Source organism: Pezoporus flaviventris, unplaced genomic scaffold (genome assembly GCF_033815535.1).
Source record: "Pezoporus flaviventris isolate CSIRO_AGI_PZ_B2104156 unplaced genomic scaffold, CSIRO_AGI_Pfla_v1 ptg000063l, whole genome shotgun sequence".
In the NCBI taxonomy this organism is placed as follows: Eukaryota; Metazoa; Chordata; class Aves; order Psittaciformes; family Psittacidae; genus Pezoporus; species Pezoporus flaviventris.
The window spans coordinates 9,707,677-9,723,725 of record NW_026892611.1 but is presented as its reverse complement, the minus strand read 5'-3'; the positions used below and the strand labels follow the sequence as shown (position 1 = coordinate 9,723,725).

The window sequence follows — 16,049 nt, the reverse complement described above, 5'->3', positions numbered from 1 at the left end:
TCAAGAGAAGGGAGGATGCCCTAGCCTTGGGTCTGCCTTATGAAGAAAAGTGGCAAAGAACCACTCTGGAGAGCAACACACTCTTTGTGAACCATGCCAGGGGGTTAAGCCAGTCACCACCATGTGTTGTTGTGAACACCCTGAACTGGACCAGTGTTCATCGGTCAGTGATAGAGGATCCAGTAGACCAGCAGTCGTAGTTTTCTTTGGTACCAACCGAGAGTGCTCATCTTCTGAACAGGACCAGGAAAATTGAAAGTGGACCAGCCTGCTAGAAACAGTTTTTGGACCAGTGGCTTTAATTTAATATTTCTGCCCCTGCATTCACTTTTACAGTAGGATTATTTCATTTAGATGTATGATCAGTGCAAAATTATATTCATGTAATAGATACAAACCTAGGAAGTGAACGTTCTTTAGCGGTTGCGATGGCATGTCTTTACCTAGTGAGCTTATACAAATATTAATGTCGATGCCACAAGCAAAAACTAGAAATGCTTTAACTATTTCCTGCAGCCATCTCTTTTCTTTCTCTCCTTTTTGAATGGGCTTACTCTAATAATTGAGGCAGTAACTTGTTTATACCAGTTAATAGTTTTGTATTCCAATCCAGTTCAACCTGTGTTTCTGGAGAACACAACTCCTTGTACAGTCCGCAGGGGTCAGTGGAAAATGCCAAAAAGCACAAACAGGTCTTTTCTTTTTATTTTCTTGTGATGCTTCATTTCTACATTAAACAAGAGTACAACCAGAAACCGATTCCTTTATATTAATTGAAAAAGCAGAAGAGCTGTAAAGAGCTGTAAAGATCCTCTTATAATGCCTATCTCACTAGCTTGTCTTAATTTTTCTGCTGTTGGGGGGGGGGGGGTGCTTGGTTGTGTGGCTTTTTGGTTTGGGTGTTGGGTTTGGCTTTCTTTGTTCTTTTTAATGTTGAGGTAAATCTCATTTGAAGGTCTGTGTAACGTAGCTAACTAGGAACAACTCACTGCTGTTACCTCAGTTCCTCTCAGAGCAGCACAAACCATGCTCCTGTAGTTCACATTCTGTCAGTTCTGGGTTTTCTCCTTCCCCACAGCCCCTATTTTCAGGGGTTTGTGTCCGGGCTGTCAAAGGCCAGTCTGTGCTGGGGCTCTGAGCACGCTTCCTCCAGGGCTTGGTCCGAACAGCATCTTTGGGGTCTGGCTTTTAATTCCCTTATGAAGTCTGGGACAGGGGAAGCTGTGTGGTGGCCTTCAAGGCAGAGTGCAGAGCAGAAATAGGAATCTCAGCCATGACTCTTAAGAACTGAACTTGAACAGACCGATGGTTCATATCCTGGTGCCTTCAAGTATATTTTTGTGGGAAAAGGCTGAATAATACCATCTTTAAAATGCAGTTACGTGATTAGTGAATGCAGAGTTAAGGATTATTGAATGCTTGGAATATCTTCACTGATGTGAAAAGAAGTATTTGCATTACAAAACATCCCCACGGTATTAAGACTGCAGTATAACCTCAGTGGCTCTTCAGTGAAAATCCAACTTAGTTATGTGTGGATTTAACCTCTAATGTATTTCTAGGAATTTTGTTTATGACTGTGTGAGGTGCTACAAACATGCAGCTGTCTTCAAGGCAGAATGTTTTTATCCCTGAATGATGAATTACAAAGTTCTTACAAATTCCTATGTCCTATTAAAACTGCTTGGATGAAGCGTGTATGACTGGTGTCAGAACTTGGGCAGGGACGGCGTGCCTAGAATTGTCCTCAAGGAGCTGTGTTGTATCTCCTGTACTGCAGAAGTGTTCAAAAGCTTCAGGCTGGGTGCGTGGATTTGTGCTTCCTTTATCTGCAGACTGTTTCTTTGCTTGGGGTTTCCAGTCCTGGCTCTCCATTTCCAGCTATTGACTGAGGGATCTCAAAGACCTCAAGGTTCTGTGTTTGGGGTGAGGGGTGTTGCTTGCCTGACACCAGTGGCAGTGGCCTACATGAACCACTGCTGTTGTTTCACCTCTGCTTTGTGTTTGCCTTTCACTGTTTGCCTTCAAGTTAAGGCAGCCAGGACAGTGTCCAGCACGGGGCAGGACAGGGAGGTGTCGTGCTTGTCTCTGACAACCAAACGCCTCAGTTCAGTTGGTTTAACTGTAGCTTTGCTCTCCAGCCTTGCTGGGTTTGGTAGACTTCTCTTTCTTTCCCTGAGCTCCTTCACCAGCACATTAATACCTTGGTGCGTTGGCTTGTCTGGAAGGAGCTAAGGTCCTAAATGTCACCCAGGATCTCCTTGGTAGCAGACTCTAAGAGACGTGACTTGGTCAAGAGTAGCTGGCAGCAATCCTTATAAGACCTGTAGCATGCTCTTCGTGGGGCTGCATTAAATCCTGACTGTACTCTTGAGTTGACCTCATTGTAGCATGTCCACAACTCCAGTCACACCAAGGCATGTAAATGATGCAGAAGGGTGGCAGTGGCCAGTAGCTAAAGCTGTTCAAGCGTGGGTTTGTGGAACAACTTTGCAGTTGCCTCCAAAATGCTCTGTTGCTGCTCTGCAGAGCATGGAACCTTCCCCTGATGCTGTCCTTGCTGCGGGTGTGCTGTTTCTCCATGTAATAACCTAAATGCAACCTTTCTAGTTCTTGGTTCTGTGCCTCCGAAATTGAGGTCTGTGAACACGTTTGTATCAGCATCTGGTGACTGAAACGTGGTGCCGTTGGTCAGTGATTGCTGTATCTGCTGTTACAGTTTGATACCTTTAAGAAAGTAGGAGTCCAGCTGGGTGACTTCAGAGGAAGGTAAATGCCTGTCCTTCCGTGCCAGTGTGGTTGGAGTAGATCTGGTGTTACTGCAGGATTCCATGGCACGGGCACCAGGCAGAGTATGGGAGCAGAGGGTGCAATCCCCATGCTTTCCCTTGGGAGCAGAGCTGGGGCGTTCCCCTCCTACCGTGCCCCAGAGCAGGCTTTCCATGTACATCCGAGTACTGGGGAGGGAGCTGTGTGACAGCCCCCAGAGCTCCTGCCCCTGCGACTCCAGGTGCTAGAGGAAGTTAATGAGCTGTTGGCATTGCACAGAGGCTGGTTGGGGTTGCATTGACAGGGGAGAGCCGAGAGTGGAAATCCAGGGGCATGCATCTTGAAGGTAAGTCATGTAATCACACCAGAGTCATGGGATGCAAGTGGTGAGGACAGGGGTCACCTAAAGTAAATGATTGTAACTGTTGTTTAAATTAAACAACATTTCGTTTTCAGTACAGTGTCATTTGAGTGAATGATCTCTATGCTCCTTTACGCAGACGCTGCAGTTGGAGGGAGGGAGGAAGCTGGTATCAGGGTTTCTCCACTGTTCTTGGGACTGGGGCTGCTGTGTGTGGTTTGGGGAAGGGAAGAAGTACACGAAGGCTTTAAGAGCTGACAAAAGTTGCAGGAAGATTTGAAAATCAGTGTATCCCTCAGCTACTTGAAGTAAAACAACCGTGACCGTTGGTCCCTAACGGGTGTTTGGTCACTTTGATGGCACAGTATTATAGAGTCATAGAATGGTTTGGGTTGGAAGGGACCTTAAGGTCATCTAGTTTCAAACCCCTGCCATGGGCAGGGACGCCTCACACTAAACCATGTCACCCAAGGCGCTGTGCAGCCTGGCCTTGAACACTGCCAGGGATGGAGCATTTACCACTTCCTTGGGCAACCTGTTCCAGGGCCTCACCATCCTCACAGTAAAGAACTTCTTCCTTATATCCAGCCTGAACTTCCCGTTTCAGTTTGAACCCGTCACCTCTTGTCCTGTCACTACAGTCCCTGATGAAGAGTCCCTCCCCAGCCTCCAAATAACAACCTGCAAAGTGTCTGCCACAGTGTCCCTGCCCGCACAGGCGCCCTGCAGCGGTACGTGCTGTTTGGGGCTCTTCCTTTTGCACACAGTTCTTGTTAAGTAATGTTGAAAGGGTTTTGTTGTCGAGTTCTGATTTATAGGACAAAGATGTTCTTTTGTAAGTTGAAAGAATGAAGTTTTTCTCTCAATGCGCTGCAGTGTGAAGTTTGCTCCAGGTGCCATTGCGCTGCTTCTCATGGTACAACAAATGCACATTTAACTTGGTTTCCTTTTTGTAGTCCTACATATGGGGAGAGTGCAGACAGGAGAATGCATCGTGCCTAAAACATGATTGAAGCTGTTGACAAAACCTTCACTTGATCTGGTGGGGTTTGAGGCCGCAGGCCAGCAGCGGGTAGCCCAGTGGAGATGTTGCCATTACCAGTCTTTAAGCAGAGATTCTCCCCTCTGCTGCCTGTGCAGAAAACACTTTATTTCCTCTAAAGGTTGTGGTTCCCCCTTCTCTTTTCCTTTCTGTTCTATAACACCAGTGACTGCCCAAACGCCAGTTGCGGATCCGACTCCTCGGTGTGGGTCTCTCCCCATTCACCGCAACTGGCCCGTGGCGCGCTGTTTGTCGTGGCCCTGCAAGGACCCCTCTTGAGTAGCAGGGAGGAAACTTCCTTGACCTGGAAACAAACTCAAACTGCGTGTGAGGAATTGGCAGCACTGGTAACGCTTTTGTCCCTAAATCTCAGGAATGTTTTAGGCAGTGAAACCGGTTTCCCTTCTGTGATGGAAAGGCGCGTGCTCTAGGGTCTTGTGTACCAATCTGTCCTTGCAATCCTCAGTATCTATAGCATGAGTGGCCTTAGTGAGTTTGTTGAAGTGCACATTTTTGTTTTCCTTTCTTCAGAAGTAAAGTTTAAAGATGACAAAGATATATACTATATAAATATATAGAGCTATTTAGAGACTTGGTTTGTGGTGCACAAGTTCAGTGTTGGATCGCTCAGTAATTGTCGCAGGTACCATATGTGTAACTTCCTTTCTTTGATGTATATCCCGTGATGGGAAGCGATGTTGCCATGGTAACTACAACTTTACAATTTCTTTATGACTCAACGATGTGAATGAACTCTACATTTGATTGAATATTACCGGGTTCAGTACTATTTTTATACCTTATTGAACTACAGGGGATTTTAATTTAATAGCATTTTAAAAAAAGATGTTGCTTGAACTGTATCATTGAATAAATCAAACTACTTATACAACCCCCTCCTCTAAACCACCATCTCTGCCTGTAGTGCCACATTCATTGATAGGAAAGTATCTCCATCATTACTAGACCTTGGAGACCACCTTACTTGTCGTGTCAAGACTTAACGTTCCGTATCCTCCTCCTCCTGGACTGCAGTGCCCAGCATTCTTTGTACCCATCAAACCACACTATGTTTGTAACCAGCATTGTGATATTCTGTAACTGTATTGCTAAAATGAAATATTGACCTAATAAATGGAGTGTTTCCCGCATCTCCAAGTATCTGCATTGAATCTGCTTAAAACTTTGCTTCCAACAAACAGCTGCCACTTGCCGCAACGTGTCTAAGAGTGGGTGTTTGGCTGTTTCTGCCTTGTCACAGTAAGCCAGAGCGAGGTTAGGAGTTGAGTTGAGCTGATCCAGCTCCTGGGGCTGCCTTTGTTGTCTCCTTTGGGCTCTGTTGCCCACGTTAGCTTTGTCCTGGCCTGTGGCTGTGCTGGCCAAGCTTTCTTGAGCAAGATGTCTGGGTTTCCATAGCTCTCTGACCACGCAGCTTTGGGGGTACTTCCATTGTAGCTGTCCCCTTTGTTTTGTGTTTGATACCCTTTATACTGAGTTGTAAACGTGGCTGCCTTGTCACCGAGGACCTTCTGGTACTAATGCTTTCCCCTGAGGTGGCCACGGGGATGCGGAGTCTTTCATCCAGGTGAGCAGGCACAGGGCAAAAGCATTTTCTGTGTCTGCCTGAGCACAGGACGGGTTGGAGGCAGCGTTTCTGGAGCTTTTGTTGTGAACCCCTCAGGTGTGAGAGGTGTGTGTTGGTGGTAAATGAGCGGTAACCCCCCAGCCGTGCGGGGGCTCCTGGCACAGGTCTGCCATTTCCATTCCAAAAACGCCTCCGAACACCCAGCCCGAGTGCAGCCCAGAGATGCTGCACCCTGAGGAGCCCAGGTGAGGTCTGTGCCAGGTTCAGCTCTTGTGAAGCAAGGCTGGCTCCAGAGGCAGCCGTGCTGACATCCTCAGGGCTGTGGCCTTGCCCTTTGCGGCTGTGCAGCCCGTCTGTAGGGTCCATGCAAATGGAAATGGGTGAAGGATGCCAGGCCTGGGGCATCTCCGTGTGTTCCTGCAGCTTCCTCAACGCTTTCCCTCTTCCCCAGGGAAACGCTGATATTTGGGGAGTGCTGAAGCCAAACTGCCCGGCACAAACCAACAAAAGCAGACAACAAAAGCGTCTTTGCTTCAGCCACTAAGAAGGAAGAATCAACAACAGCAACCCCAAAACTGCTTCTGCCCAGGCACAAGGGACCTGGTGTTGAACACATGGAGGTACGAGGCCGTCCTACTGCTGCCTGTGGAGTTAAGCGAAGCTGCCTCCCAGCAATGACTTTGTTCCCTGGGTCAGTTGGAGCAGAGTCCCAAACCCTGCCATGGGCAAGGATCAGGCTCTTCCGCGTGCCAACAGAATTCACCATAATTCCCCCTAAGCCAGGCTGCAGCGAGCCGCTGGGGCAGGCCGGCTGCTTGCAGGTGGGGTGGCCTTGGGGTTATGCTCCCTTGGCTGTCCCAAAGCACAGGAAGCTCCTCCTGGCTGGCAGAAGGTCTGGTGCATCCCGGACAGGAGCAGCTCCTGTTCCGGGGGTGTCCCTGCAGGGTGACAGCCTGCCACCAGGCGCCACGGCTGCGGGCTTCTGCTTGTGCCTGATAGCTCTGGTTCCCCACTGAACAGAGCTTCCTATGGCACAAAATGTGGGCTTTACTGTTCCGGATTTAACTGCCAGCCGTGGCCTCTGCTGGCATCTCTTCAGGCTGTGGTTTGGGGGGGGGGGGGGTTTGTGTCTCTTTTCCCTTGGTTCTGCGTTACTCTTTGAGCCAGGGTTGTGCAACGCTTCCTTGAATTCCCCGGTGCTCCGTTTCAATGGAAGAGAGCAAGCAGCCCGAGTTAGGAAACGTGCATGGAGCACTACTGCCTTGGTAGCACCCCTGCTGCCGACTTCCACGATTAAACAGCAGGAAAAAGCAATCCCTGTAGTATCCGTGAGTAGCACTGGTGCATCCTTTAGTTGACACCAAAGGTTTTCTTACCGTGCACTTAGAGCAGGGAGCTCCGAAGGTGAAACCTTTTCCCTTTCCCTCTGTCATCTGGTCAGGAAACTGAGGTCATTGCTGGCAGAGCTCAGTTTTCCGTGAGAGCTTTCCCATCGTGTCTAAGTCACCTCAAGTCCTACTGGAAAAGTTACACATCCAAGTCCTGAGCAGGCTTTAATCTTGCTCAGCTCTGTCTTAACCCACGGTGGCACTTCGAGGGCACGCAGTATGTTTCTGAAGCGGCCACGTGCACCTCTGTGTTTGGGTCACAGCGTGTGCTCCGGAGGAAGGTCACAACCTGCAGCTGGAAGAAGCATTCCATTACCTGAAGGAGACTCCTCGTGTGCTGCTGCTGAGCCAGGTCTGGGAGAAGCTGAACCCGCTGCCCGGTGAAGGCGCCCTGTGCCATCCTCCTTCCCAGCCTCAAGTGCGCCCTTGGCAGCGGTGCCTCCGTGGCAGAGCTCCTGCCAAGGCCTGTGGGTGCGAGCCAAGATGCCTTTTCAGAAGGAAATCTGTTGTTTTGGTTCTAAAAATGGCCTGCGTCGTCTGCCCTTCCACTGGGAGCTAGGGGGGATTCTTCTTGCTTGGGCTCAGAGTTGAGGCCAGTAACTAAGCCCCTGCCCACCCATCCCTGCTTTGGCACGCAGGAAGGAAGGATCTCTGGGGTTTTTGACTGGTCACACTGTAGGATTTCTATGCCAAGCTCTTGATCTCTCTGATGCTTCCTTAAGTCCTGGGTTCCGCTGTAAATCAAACCTAGCCAACCCTGAAGCCCCAACCAACCAGTTCTGTTGCTATTTTCTCGCTATTCCTGTCCTGAAGCATCAGCTCTCAGATAAGTCTCTGCAGCAGCGGCAGCAGGCAAACAGGGCTACAGCCACCCCAGTGTGGATCAATGGGTGCCAGCTGCAGATGTGCCAAGGACACCGGTGTGAGTACAGGCCAAACGCGTGGCTGTTGTTTGCCCTGAACAGTTACAAATGGCAAGTGTGTGTGGAGCAGTTATGAAACTTCTTTTAACCAGGGTATTTTCCATACTGGTCTCTTTCCCTCTTTCATTCCCTGCTCCCCAGTCAGTGACTGCTGACCATGTGTAGGGTTTGTGTGTGTGTGTGAGCAGAAATGAGCAGGGAACAGATCCTGCTCTCCTCAGGAAAGGGTTTCTGCCATGGTAAGGAAAGAAGCAGCTGTTTGCTTCCTGACAAGCACTGCTCTTCCATTACTGGGGTTTATGCAAAAAGAACGATGTAGGAAAGGTAGATCTGATACTTCACACATCCCCTGTTGAGCCTCAGTGCTGATGCGCTGTTAGGAACCTCCAGGATAAGAATAAATAAGATCACATGGTTTAAAACAACCTGTTTTTCATTGCGCTTGGGTCCAGGCTTGTTGCTACGACGCTGCGGGTGTTTCAGTATTTGGTGGATTCAGGGAACCATGGAGACTGTTTTTATTCCCTGCTCTTTATTCCAGTGCTGAGGCTGCAGTAACCAGCTCCTGTGCTCCCCTTCCCTCTGCAGTGCTCTGGGAACCTTAAAAACAACAGGAAAGACACAAAGTAAATGGAAGGTGTAACTCCTCTGGGCAGCCTTGTCTCCCACAGGAGCTGGTTCGGCTGTGCCCCGGCCGTCCCCTGGGGCTTTACTGCTTGGAGCCTGCACGTGCTTCAATCCCAATCCCTTCAATCCCACTGGGCTGCTCCTGCTGGCGAGCAGCCCCCAGCCCCAAACCCTTGCTGTGGTCGTTGCGCTTCAGCTGTGCTAATTTCTGGTGTTCCACGCGCTGTGTGTCCGCGATGCATTCACCAGCGTAGGGGTCGGTGGGGTGGTATTTTCTCCATCCCTACAGTGGAGCAGACAAGCAGAGGAGGATTGCCTGGAGTCACACAGCCAGCAGGTTACTGTGGGACTCCTACTCAGCCTCCTGCATCAGGCCGTCTAGCTCTTGCTTTTCTGACTTGGTTTATGAGTTTGGATGTGAGGTGCTCCCTCAGAGCTGTTACACACCAGATTGGACTCTTTTTAGAAGTAAATAGACTGGGGAGGAAAGAGATGAAAAGCAAGATGCTTATGAGTGCATGAGAACTCCCACAGGACATGTGATTGCATTTTAGCAGCTTGAAAATAGGCTTATGTGGGACAAATCCTCCTTCCACAGGCAGACCGTGGCACCTGTTTGTGGCAAAGCTGATCTTGTCAGCAATTGCTTCTAATGTCCCTTTCTCCATCCCCCCTTGAGGGTTTGCGTGTGGCGGAGTCCTGGCTGGAGTCAACAGGCTCCCAGTGACTGCTTTGCAAACACCCTTCCTACAGGTTGGTCTGCATTTTTGCTCTGGAAGACAAAGTGTGTGGCTTTGCTGGGTGGGCCCAAAGGCAAACCACAACTATGCTCTGAGCATCCAGGCTGCTATGTAAAGACACGCTAATGAATGCCGACTGACATGCGCCAACAAAGAGGCATCTTCTTCCTTACTACTGCCTTGTGCTATAGTAGCTTCTCTTACTGCTGTCTTCCCTACTCCCATGTCTCTTCTCTGAGTAGCAGTTCAACCTGCCCGGCTCCTCCAGCTCCACCACTGACTGCTCTTCACCTCCTGGGCCTCTGGCAAAAATGCCAAGTTTCAATGCCTCTCCTGGGGCAGGAAGATGCTTTCCCTGCTTGGTGCCGATGCCACTGCCTGAGCTCACCTGCCATTCCTGCCGCTGGGCGTTGACTTGGCAGTTGTGCTGATGGTGACTGTCTCTTTGACCTGGCTGCTCCTGCAGGTCTCTCTGTCCCTCCTTGGAGACCCCGTCTGGTGTAAAGCCAATTCAGTTCCTCTTCTGAATATGGGGTTTCCGAAGGGCAGCATAATTGCTTAAAAACAAGAAGGGAGCAACCACAAAGAACACTTTAAAAGATATTTATATGAGCAACCACCACACACTGACTCATGCTTGAGCAATAACTCTTGCTTAACCGTGGTCCTGTTGCGTGGCCAGCTGAGAAATGACTGTACTGACCGCACAAATCCTCACCTGACAGGGTTTGTTCCTTGCAGTTGAGATCTGAGACCCCATCCGACCCAGCAGCCAGTGCTGGTGTAGCCACTGCAGAGCTGTGTTCTCTGTGCTGTCACTGGTCCCCTGCGTTGGTGCCCAGCTCAGCTCAGCTCAGCTCTCTTTGCAGCTTGGCTCACACAGCCCAGGCTACCCAAGCACCTAAAGATGTGTGTTTCGACACAAGAACCCTTCTCACACGGTAGGGACAGCACTGTCCTTCTTCAGGCGCTTCGGGCGGCTCGTCAGTGGCTGCGAGCGCTCCTGGGTGGCTGCATCTGAACAAAGGCTCGAGTGTGTGCGATGGGACACGGGCACTGCTCAGCCCCGCTCAGCCCGGGCGGGGGCTGCTGTGGACGGGTGTGCGCTGCCGCTGGATGTCACTGTCGCTTTATGGCACTGTATGCTGGGAGGGCGGCAGACGGGCGGCGATGGGTCCCTGCCCTGGGCATCCTAAGGGTGGTGGGAGGGTAGCATGGAGCTGGGTGCAGAGCAGCTGCTGCGCTGCGCCTCCTTCCCAGAGGCAATCCCAGAGAGAAGGGTTTTTGCAGTGCCAGTGTTCGTGCTGTTTGACTTGCTTTAAAAAAACAAGCAATGCTTCCAAAGCCTCAGAGAGCCCACAAGACTTCGTTCTTTACTCTCTTAGGCTGAGACATGGGGCTGATTTCTACAGCTTTGAGCAGCGTACAGGCACCAGCGGGTTGCAAAGGGAAACGATGCTCTCTTCTAGCTCTGAGAAGCAGCCCTGGTATTTTCACCAAGTCTGAAGGCAGGGACTTGGGACCAGTGTTTGAATTCAGACGTGGTTGATTGGTTTGGTTCTAATTAAAAACAAGCAAACAAACAGAAGCCTAAAAGCCCAAATGTGAGGCAAGGGGACTCAGCTCCCTAATTTCAAGAGGACTGGTGAGCAAGACTAACAGATGGCTGCTCGCTTGCCTCTCTCCTGGACCAAACCTCACAACGTTGTCAAATCACCACACTGACAACCTCAATCGCTTGCTAATTAAATATTGTTTCTGTATTCTTATGCTCACTCATCTAAAGAACGAGGCATTTCCAAACAACCTATTTCTGTTGTGCCGAGCATGCCGATCCCCCCTGGATCCACAGCCTGTTGTTTATGCTCTAGCAGGGAGCCGACTGCTGTTCCCTTCCCACAAAGGGCGAAAGATGCTTATTTTTCTCCCACTTGTCTTGCATAACAAAAGGCATTTGTCAACCCTTACATAACGGCAGGATTTGTCACTTCTTTTAGGAGGCAGCCTGGTCCCCAGCGTGGCACAGCCATGGCTCCTCGGTACACGCCGGAGCGTCCCAATAGCGCACAATGCAGCGTGACTAATGCTTGTCACCCACTGTTTGGGTTTTTCTTCCCCCCCTCCTCCTTGGACACTAAGATGTGTCATTTGGTTGTGGTTTTTATTTAGGGGAGCAAAAAGGATGGGAAGGTGTTGGGGGGGGGGGGTCCTGGCTCTTTAATACTTGTTCCAAGGTGGCAGTGGGGAGCTACCATCAGTTCTGTGTGCTGCAGGAGCAGTGGGGCTTGTCCTTAGCCAGGTCATGTCCTGGGCTCAGCAGAGCCTCTGAGAAGGGCCGTGCTGGAAATGGAGCCCAATTTCCCCCTCCCCAGCACTCACAAGTGGAAGGGAGCAGGAATGCCTGTTCCCTCCTGGGACTGCCAGTTGCTTTTTTAATATCTCCCAATTAATCTCTTGCGTCTTGTGCCAGCAACAGGCATTTGTTGGGCATTTTTGTTTCTTTATGATCGGTTTGATTTCCTCAGCGTTGGAACATCTTTATGGAGCCTTAGAAATAAATAAATAGTTCTGTTTCCCCGTAAACTAAAAGCAAAACCTGCACGGCTGGCTTCCTCCTTGCTCTCTGACTGCAGGAGAGAGCTGTTTACCTGTGGCCTCAAACTTATTTATGGCCTTATCACTGCCAGCTATCAGATGACCACAGCTCCCTTTTTAACACGAAGCAAGCAGTGTCCTAGTGACCCAACAAGCTCTCGCCTACTGCTCGTTTCTGATTTACTCGGAGCAATTTCCCAGTTGATTCCTCTCTTTCTGTTCCTCATTGTAGATCTGGTCTTCATTATTTCTTAATAAATTTCTGAAAGTGTGTGTTTCTCGTGGACCTTTGAACCTCCTGGTGTACTCAGCCTTTGCTCAGCAGATATGTTTATGGTTGGTTATGAGACTGCTCACATGGGTTAACCCTTTGGAGTCAGTGTTCTTGGGAAGCCACTGGTTGCAGTTTCCCTTTATAGCTGAGGCTCAGACACAGAAATCAGCTTTGGCTAACACAGGCTGCACCTGAACTAGTCGCTTGTTTCAAAGTTTAACTATTACACCATTAGATAAAACTATGGATCAAATCTGGTCTGTAAAGCCTGACTAGAAACGTGGCATCAGAAACAGCTCCCAAAATTGTAATCCACTGTGCTGAGGCCACCAGCTCTGCTTCCCAGTGCCAGCCAGGGAAGGCAACTGGTGCCTGTGATAGCTCAGTGCGTGTGTTATGCTAGGAACTGGCAATATCTTCAGGATCTGTGGCCTTCTCCTTTGACATGGATCAATCTGTGTAAGCTGCATGGAAGTTATCCCTTAAAGTTATCACAGCAGGAACACCTTATGGCTGTATTAACTTTTCTATTTGCTTACTTGAAACTTATCCATTTGGTTTTTCTTGATGCACACGTACATCTTCTCCAACTGATCTGCTTCCAGCTCTGAGAAGAGGGAGACAAACTGCCATAACTTCCTTGGGAAAAGAAAGACATGTGGACTGTGTGAGTACAAACTTCATCCTCTTCCTTGCCTGCTCCCTAGTTCTGGCTTGGCAAGTGTAGCCACTGACATACCCTTTGCACAGATTTTTGCCCTATTTCCTTCCCCCCCACAAGCATATAAACTTTCAAAGAACTGCTTCCCTAAGCATGGGAAGGGTTACCTACTAACTCAGGTGGCTACGTAGGAGCCCCTTTACTTGCAAAGGGATGTTGCTGATGGGCAGCACATTAAAATTGGCCTTGTGCTGGGCAGGACTAGTTACCACATGGCCTGTGCTAAAATCACCTGCTAGATCTGTGAGTATTTGGCAGTTGGAGCAGCTCTACAAGCATCCTGTAGACACCCAACCTGATTTCCAGTGCCTGCAAATACATGGTCAAAGCAAGCCTCTAAACACCCGCAGGGAGCAGCAGGGGCAGGAGCCGACCACGGTGGGAGCATCGCAGTGGGGTACCACCATGCCAGGTAAGAGGAGACCCTTACTTCTGCCAGCGTGCGACTTCTGAGGCTCTGCAGAACTTGTGGAGAAACTGATCGATGCAGTTCCCAGTTATGGCCAAACTTTCCTGGACGTGCTTCAGTCTTTTCTTCATGAGGTGGTGCTGGGACAAATTCAGTTTCCGAAGGGATGACTTAAAGGGTCTCAAAACCTCCTTGCACTGCAAAAAAACACTCTATATAAATTGTTGGCATAGGTGTTCAGCACTTCAAATGCAGGTGTCAGGCGTTCCCTTTCACTAAATAAACTGATTAAATAGCTGGGCAGGAAGCCCTGAAGGAGTGTTGTGTTTAAGTGTCTCCTGTATAGACATGGGGGACCTGACATGAGTCTTCAGCAGGACCTCCGTCAAGCACTCCCACTGCTCTGCAGGAGTTGCTCCTGCACATCCCAAGGTTGGTGATGCCGTAGGCAAAGCATGCCAAAGGTGATGCGAAAGCGAATTGAGTGATTTCCAAGACTGGGAATTCCTTTTTAACATTGTGGGGTGAAAGGTATAAATTTCAGGCTACAAACTAGCTGCTGTTCTGCAAGGAGGGGGAAAGGAAACTGCTTTCCTGCTTCTTCTCATGCTGCTTCTTCCTGTGGCCAAACCTGGGACCTGGTGCAAACATTCACACGTGATGCAAGAGCAAACCCTGTGCCTGGATGCCCTCCCTTTTGTGTGTCTTTTTGTCTGTTGTATGCACTAGACCATGAATGGGGCCATGTGTGGTTATGCCATATACCAGGAACAGGAAGGTTATCTGCCATGCTGGGGGAGGATGGGATGGGATGGAGCTTTGGTAGCTGCAGTGTAAGTGATGCAGAGGAACCAAACCACTTTAGCCAAGGAAGCACATGGTGTCATGAGAAGTGATAACATAGCAGTACTTGTTCCCATAAACCAAGCTGTGTTTATGAAATGGGATTATTTGTTGGTTGGTTGGGGTTTTCTGGGGGGAGGTTGTGTGTTTGGGGTTTGTTTTTTTGTTTTTAAACTAAAAGTGCTGCAGTGTGCCCAAGACTGGAAAACAATGAGGAGGTAAAAGGTTTTAGACATGGAAGAAAGCTACGGAATGAAGTCTCGTGTTCTTTTTTATCTCCCTCTGCCAGGCTCCTGCGTTCCACTTGCTCCCTCCCTCTCAAAACCCTGGGATTCCACTGACTTTTTCTACAGCTAAAGCTACCCAGTATCTCACAACTTTAAAGGTGTCCTTATCAAGGCCCTCTGCGCAACAGATGAGCGGGGCCTTGAGTGGTGGGGCACTCTCGCTGCCTGTTCCAAGGGCTGCCTCCTTCGCTGCGCCACACAGGTCCTCCTCTGCGGTCTGCAAATTGCCAAAGGCATAGGTTAGTTTTCCAGTTCATACACATCTTGCATCCTCTCTCTGAAAGCTGCCAAGGACAACCCCTGTCCTAGGACTCAGAAGCATTTCTCTTCCTGCCAGATCATTTCAGATTGGGTTTTCAAAGGTGCTTAATGAAGCTAGGTATTCTATTGTAATTAAAAGTCCGTAAGACTTTTCAAGGTGCCTACTTGAAATCCCTTTTGGAAATCCTACCTCTGATAAATTACAAGGTAAACAATGGCCACTGGTTTCTAATGGCATTAATCAAACATGGGCTGAGAGCCACTTGTTAAGTGGAAATACGTGGTTACAATGGGCTCATTGAAATGCCACACTGCTCCAAGCACAGCTGTATTGATGGCAAAGGTACTGTGGCCAACCTGCTGCAAAGCCAGACTGGAAACAAAAGTCCTCAGCCACTGAACTTGCATCTCCCAGTCTGGGAAGGGGGATATTTTCTCTTGCAAGGGGCGATGGCTGTTTCCTTTGTGTCACCATTTGTGTAGGTAGCTCCTCCACTCATCTTTTGGAAAGCAACTCCTACATAACTGACTTAAACACAAGTTTGCGTTGCCTTATAAAACATGCTGAAGTGTGTATGAAGGTAAGTCCTTTCCTCTCTGACATGCTCTGCTCCACTGGAAGATTACTTCTCTGCAACTTGCATCCCAAACCACATTTCAGAGGTGAGACTGAAGCTGGGCTCTGCTTTGCTCCCACTATGTGCCAGTCTCCATGCCCCTGCTCACCTGGCCAGCTGTGCTGTCCCTGCTGCAGTCCCTGGCCATGGCTCCATCCACTTCATCCTTAAAGCCTGTCTCCTCCATGGCACGCAGACCTCCTCTCCCTTCCCTGGGACCTCACTTGTGCCACGTAGAAGGAGAACCATGTTTGCACCAAGATGTGCTGGGGTAACCAGGGTACCCGGACACCGGTTCTAAGTTCCATCAACAATGGCAACTGCTGAGACCCGCCAACCCCACACCACCACGGCCCTCTGGGGCAAAGTCACCTCTCCCCTGCTCCCCAGTTTTGCCACTGATTTCTGGTCTTAAGAAAATAGGCAGAACCCCCTGGATTTTCCCCTTGGTGGTAGTGGTCAGGATATTCAATGCTGTCAATGGCTCCTGTAGGCAATGGGAGAGAAATGTCCCTTGCTTTCTTTGTTTGCGTATGTGGGAGCTTGGTGGCATCTCTGAGGCTCTTGGTTGGTGCTGGGTTCGCCCCTGCCATGAGCCCAGCACCTG

General features: G+C 49.5%; 1 protein-coding gene across 2 annotated transcripts; it reads right to left on the bottom strand.

Moving 5' to 3' along the window:
• Nucleotides 1–9,247: 9,247 nt before the first annotated feature.
• CHCT1 (CHD1 helical C-terminal domain containing 1) lies at nucleotides 9,248–15,707 on the bottom strand. Of its 2 annotated transcripts, none has more exons than XM_061469858.1 (5): nucleotides 15,552–15,707; nucleotides 14,653–14,781; nucleotides 13,456–13,631; nucleotides 12,844–12,943; nucleotides 9,248–9,992 (listed from the first exon to the last, which is right to left on the bottom strand). In XM_061469858.1, the coding sequence occupies exons 1-5, from the start codon at nucleotides 15,627–15,629 to the stop codon at nucleotides 9,723–9,725; spliced, it is 753 nt and encodes a 250-aa protein (XP_061325842.1). In that variant the 5' UTR covers nucleotides 15,630–15,707; the 3' UTR covers nucleotides 9,248–9,722. The 2 variants fall into 2 exon arrangements, with proteins under 2 accessions (XP_061325842.1, XP_061325843.1); XM_061469859.1 differs by lacking the exon at nucleotides 9,248–9,992 and adding an exon at nucleotides 12,562–12,759.
• Nucleotides 15,708–16,049: the final 342 nt, after the last annotated feature.